The 6396-nt window shown below is 41.0% G+C and overlaps 1 protein-coding gene across 1 annotated transcript in view; it reads left to right on the forward strand.

The window, feature by feature from the left end:
• LOC139737550 (alpha-amylase B-like) overlaps positions 1-4752 on the forward strand; it is a 47609-nt gene extending 42857 nt beyond the window's left edge. Inside the window, exons 2-4 of the mRNA XM_071648228.1 lie at positions 158-408; positions 2172-2317; positions 3073-4752. Of these exons, the coding sequence (XP_071504329.1) occupies positions 158-408; positions 2172-2317; positions 3073-4752 (2077 nt within the window). The remainder of the gene's footprint in view (positions 1-157; positions 409-2171; positions 2318-3072) is intronic.
• The last annotated feature ends 1644 nt before the right edge of the window (positions 4753-6396 follow it).

Genomic DNA, 6396 nt, shown 5'->3' on the forward strand with positions numbered 1-6396 from the left:
TTGTGTGTATGTGGATGGCGTCCAGCTCTCCCCCTCTCTATCTTTCTTTCTCTCCCTTTCTCTCTCACTCTCTCTCCATCTACCTCTTCCTTTCACATTATTCTCTCTGTGCTCTATTGGGCTTATATTTTTTCTCGGATTTATATCATGCTTCCAGTTTCTTGGGACCTAACGGATTCGGCGGGGTCCAGATCTCACCACCCCATGAACATCGGGTTATCTACGAACCTTCTTGGGACCCGAACGTCAAGCGTCCCTGGTATGAGAGCTATCAGCCGGTGAGCTACAAGCTAGGTAGCCGACGAGGTTCGCGGGAAGATTTGATCGACATGGTGCAGCGATGTAACGCCGCCAAGGTCCGGATCTACGTCGATGGGGTAGTCAACCACATGTGCGGAGAAGATGCTGGTAAGAATAAATCGTTCTGTACGAAGAACTTTCATGTCATTTCAGTGAAACAATGTGTTTGCAGCTGTGCCTGCAGTTTGTTCGCTATTAATGTATATTATACATAGAGTGCAACTCGTCAATATTGGCTTTTTTAGTTTTTCATGGTGGTTTGATGTTTGGAATACTTTGTGTTATAGAATATGACAATGAATAGATTTTAATTGCGCTCATAAACATGATAGGACCTACACACATAATACGTATGTACTTACATTTATACATCAGTGTATGAAGTTATCTAAAATTCATTCTCATGTCTCATATTAAAGGACAAGTTCACCTTAACATATAAAAGGATTGAGTGAACAAATCATTAATGCATCAATATTATTAGAACATATCAGTGAAAGTTTGAGGAAAATCTAACAATACACGTTGTATGTTAAAAAGCTATGAATTTTCGGGGTTTCAGTGCTGCCATTGCTGGATGAGAAGGCTACTTCAGTTTCGCACAATACAAGAACACTTGACTTGCTCCTTTTGGGTAATGATATTAACCTTAGCATATACATTCACATCTGTATGTCAGTAACAAGCCGAGGGAATGTGTAGGTCCTACTCCTCCCCTCCCCCCCCCCCAAAAAAAAAAATAAAAATAAAATGTGGAATTCTCTTTATATTTTCTTATGTCGTTCTATACGCATGAAACATCACAAACTGTGGTTGTCTCATCCAGCAGTGACTGCACTGAAACTTATAAAATCAATTTTGTTTTTGAACGGATTGTCCGATTTTCGTCAAATTTTCACTGATATGTTCTACTGACATTGTTGCATTCACTCAATCCACATGCATAGCAAGGTGAACTTGTGCTTTAAGTTTTTACATCTAATGTGAAAATTTGATGTTTTTACTTGAATTATTTCAGTACTTAAGAATTTTTTTAAGACTCCAGAAATGAAATGACTCATGTGAACATTAAACCTTGAATGGGTAAAGTAATACAGTTTTAAGCTTGGTTTCAATGTGCAAGCAGTCAGAACTTATGCCCCCACAAAAAAAAAACCCACAACAAACAGATAAACGCACATAAAAACAACAAGACATAGTTGACATACTCGTGTTAGTGCAATTCTTTGGAACAAACAGATCGATTCTCCATTACACACTTTCCACAAAGCCGTTCTAGCAGGGGCACGCCAGCTTAAGAAATGAAACAAAGATTAAGAGTAAACCTATATAATTTGGAGATTGAACAAACACGATTACCCCTGCTATTTGTAATATAATTTATAACCAACCATTCATTTCGTGTATTCTTTTTATCGTAGGTTGGAGAAAGTTCGTCATTGCTTGTGACAGAATTTATACGTAAAACGGCATGGATCTTGAGTTTACAAAGAGTTTACTTTTGAAATAAATGAACATTACACTAAAGTTATTACAGATTGAGGATATTGAATGGTTTCCATCGCACATAAGTTCGTGTAAAGTTACTCTTTGATTGTAGAGTGTGAGTTACTATAGACTGATGTAATTTTTTAATTTTTTTCAATATAAGAGCTGGAAATGAAAAGTCGCAACAAGTGAGTTCATTTCCTTTTTTTTTTAATTCAAATAATAATACGATTATGAGATATTATCTATCAAACCTCAGGCCAGAATACTTCTAGACAGTTCTTGGCAAGGGACGATGAGGTCGCTGTTTTATAACGGGGCCATGAAAAATTGAGAAAGCCGGTGGCTGAAGAATAAATGCTTTTCGTACCCGATGTACACAGGTCAAGATTACGGCAGTGCAAACTCGCCTTTCGATACCGATACTTACGACTTCCCTGACGCGTCCTACACGTCAGCACATTTCAACGTTCCATGTGGGAATTGTAAGACCGGTGGCAACATCAACACTTACAACGACGCGGAAATAGTGAGTACAAATTAAAGAACTGGTTATTTGTCCTCTCTAGAGTATAAGTGACGCTAGTAATGATGCGAATAATGGGAGTTTGTAACCCACAAGAATCACCGAACGAATCCCTATTCGTTCCCATTATTCCTCACTGTTTTAATGTTGCCACCCACTGGTAGTACCACACACTCCCTCTTCAAATCTTTTACCACCATATTTTTTAAATTCTCCTTACTTCAGGGTAGTACGCAACAGGAACAGTTGCTCCAAACTTAAAGTTAGTCTAATTCTGTATGATTTGGGGATAAATACACGTTAAAAAAGAAATAAAATAAGTTTGGCATAAGGATGTTCTAAAAACAAAAATTATTTTGAATTCAAAACTTTATTCAATCGGAATATTAAGGGGGTGGGAAGGGGGATACTTTTGCTCCTACACAGAAAATTTCGTGTATACGGCCTAGCCTAAAATTAATGACTGTTTCATCTTACGTGACTTTTACGTATATATAGTAAGAGGGCAACCATGCACTGCACATGTATATCATAGGAATTAAGACAGACGAGTCAATATGTCTTCCCTATGTTTCATTGAGACATTTTGAAAAAAAAATACTGTCACGAACATGATACTTAAGTTTATTCGTCCCCGTCCACGAAAGATTAAGATTAAAAAAAAAAAGAACGCTGTCACGACTTTTAATATTTCATTTGGAAGTATTTTTTTTTTTTTTCAATCTGATCACGTTCCCTAATTTCACTGCATTTCGCAGGTGCGCAACTGCAACTTGGTTGGCCTGTTGGACTTGGATACTTCCCTTGATCATGTCCGGGGAAGAATAACCGCGTACCTAAATGACCTGATCGATATTGGGGTTGCCGGATTCCGCATAGATGCTGCTAAGCACATGTGGCCAGACGACCTCATCGCAATCTTCGACATGACCAACGATCTAAACACGGCATACTTTCCTGCTTCCACGCGCCCTTTCTTCTACCAAGAGGTGATTGACCAGGATAGCGGAGAAGCCGTGACAGCGGGAGAATACAGTGGCGTGGCTAGGGTGACCGACTTCATCTATGGCAAGACGGTCAGTGAAGCTTTCCGCGACGGCGGGAGTAACCAGATCAGTAACTTCCAAAGCTTTGGTACCTGGGGCGTCAAGCTCAGCGACAATGATGGCCTGGTATTCATCGATAATCATGACAATCAACGTGGACACGGCGGCGGTGGTTTTCTGGTCACTCATAAAAATGGAAGGTATTATACCTTGGCCGTTGCCTTCATGTTGGCTTGGCCTCATGGATTCCCTCGTATCATGAGTAGCTACTATTTTGATCAGGACTGGGAAGGACCACCACACGTCAGTGACAGCGACTGGAGCATTCAGGGACCCTCATTTGACTCCGATGGAAACTGCAATGGAGACTGGGTATGTGAACATCGCTGGAGACCTATCAAGAACATGGTTGAGTGGCGGAATCAGGCAGGCAATGAACCAGTACAAAATTGGTGGGGCGATTACCAAAAGGCTGCCTTTTCTCGGGGGAATCGCGCCTTCATAGCAATCAATCGAGACTGGTCGCCCATAAACAATAGACTACAAACCGGTTTACCGACTGGCGAGTACTGCAACCTGGCCCGTGTAGACTATGATCCAAATCAAAACACCTGCACTGGAGATGAGACAGTCGTCGTAGATGGCAGTGGCTATGCCGATATCTATGTCGACAATAATGACGAGGATTCCTTGTTGCTCATTCACGTCGGTGCGACAAAGAATGGCCCTATCCAGACAACCACACCGAAACCGGGAGTAACATCCACAACCACGACATCCGAACCCAAAACTTCCAACCCCAATCCCCAATTGGAGCGCACTGTCATCTTCATCCAAAAGCAAACAGTCAACGGTGAAGATCTTTTCCTGCGTGGGGGTATAGACGACGCGCGCCGAAGTGGCTGTACGACTAACGCGGAAACAAGTGCCTGTGCCATTCCTATCTATCACCTGATCGAAGGAAGCAGCAACGAAAAGTTCAGTTACTGGAGTATTAATGATCGCTACCTCGACTGGTACGGTGCTGAGGATGAACAGGGGACGTACAACGGACAGGCAGCAAATGGCTCCCCGATGGTCTGGACCACCAATGATGCCAACTACTTTGCCACCGTGGACACACATGGCTATGGATACACGCCTCTCAATCAGTGGGGAGAACACTACTGGATGCTGGACATACAGATGGACTGCAGCGAGACGGAGCAAGGATGGTTTGAGCTGAAGAGTGTGGTGAATGGAAACTGGGAGAGTGACATCAGTCAAGCATCGCAATGCGGCGGTTCAGCTGGAGGGGAGAAGCTCTATTCCTCCGGAAATCATTTCGCGCGCTGCGGTTACCTCAACGTATTTTCCTTCGGGAGCGGAGACTGCCAGATTGACAACTTGTAGTACAGAGCAGCTCACTCTACAGAATCTCTGGCAGCTGTCACCAATACAATATGTAGTTGCATCTCGGCCTTAATCATGTTGGTAAAGCATCAAGGCAATATCATTCATGTTATCTCACTCCCAATTTCAATACAGGTTATGTTACACCTAACCACTGTGCTATATTTGGCAATGTCAAATCCGTAAATTGATTTCCTGCTGACGGGGTGGCAACCCTCTAAAATGCTTATATACTTTCAATCGAAAAAAATGTATACCTAAATTGAGAGTATAATAAAAACAAAGTAAACTGCTAACAAACTACAAATCGAATCTTTCTGGAGTAAAACAACGTCGAACTTTAGAGAAGAGCAAAATCTGTTCAAGTTAATAGGGCACGGGTCATCGCCGTGACTTAGATATATAGACAGATATATATAGATCATACATGCGTATGATTACTTTGACCACGAAATATCAACAACTAATTGAATTAAATTTCGACAAAGTATACAACGCAATATGCACCGGCAATTTATGGCAGCACAACAAAATTAATGTGGAGCAAATTTTCAATGAGCGACATGTGACAGCTGACCACAATAAAAATATAAACGAAAATGGTGTTTTGAATGTTCTGTTCATCATTTGCAATCTTTGTGCACAGTGACACCTAAACGTGTCAATGAGATACCTATACATTGTACTTGTGGAAGAAAGCTACCAGTATCCACTGTGTGTGTGTGTGTGTGTGTGTGTGTGTGTGTGTTGTATTTATTCAGACAAATTAAACATGTCTAGGGGTGCAAAAAAGGTACTAATACTCATGCTTGTCTCCACCCCCGAAGTACATAACACACCAATTAAAATCATAATCGGAACATTGAAATACAAAAATCTAAATACACTTAAGTATAATTATAATACAGTAAAATAAAAAAGAAATTTAGGTCTGGCCTTCGGAACAGCAATATTGCACAAAGAGTGGATAATCAACTATATATATAAGTATCACTTATTAATAATAAATATGAATATGTGATATTGCAAGAGGAATAGTCATGACAATGTGAATGTGTTGATATATCATGTGTATGTGTTAATATGTGTGTGTTTTGATTCCGAAGCACATAAGAAACGAAAAGGAGGATGAAAATATGCACAAAGACTATACAAGTTAAGCCCGCCGCACACTACACGATTTTGCCCCGATTCACCGGTCTTAAGACCTTAAGACTAGAAGTGTGACGTCACAGTCTAGCCATTTTCTAGTCGTACGACTGGGTCTTAGCGCCAGTCGTAGAGATTTGACATGTTGAATTCCTACGACCAGTCGTGAGCTTTCAGCCATTCACAATGCAGTAAAATGCAAGCGCACGCAGTGCGCACTGCGCGCGCTTTACAGTCGGGTCGTATAGTGTGCGGTGTGCGGTCGTACGACTGGTCTTAAGACCCAGCTTGGCTTAAGACTTTAAGACCAGTCGGATCGTGTAGTGTGCGGTGGCCTTAACAAGTTGTCATTATCGCAAGGTGCTAAAGTAACACATTTAGGCCTACTAAATGGCAATGTATAGTTAGAAGTATATAGCATGAATACTTTTCATCTTTATTGGTTAATGTTTTGAATGATGAAGACAAACTTCATTCAACTTTTGGATAGAGTTA

The sequence above is a fragment of the Diadema antillarum genome, unplaced genomic scaffold, assembly GCF_040938485.1.
Source record: "Diadema antillarum isolate AM-2024a unplaced genomic scaffold, OU_Dant_1.0 seq00000696_RagTag, whole genome shotgun sequence".
NCBI lineage: Eukaryota > Metazoa > Echinodermata > Echinoidea > Diadematoida > Diadematidae > Diadema > Diadema antillarum.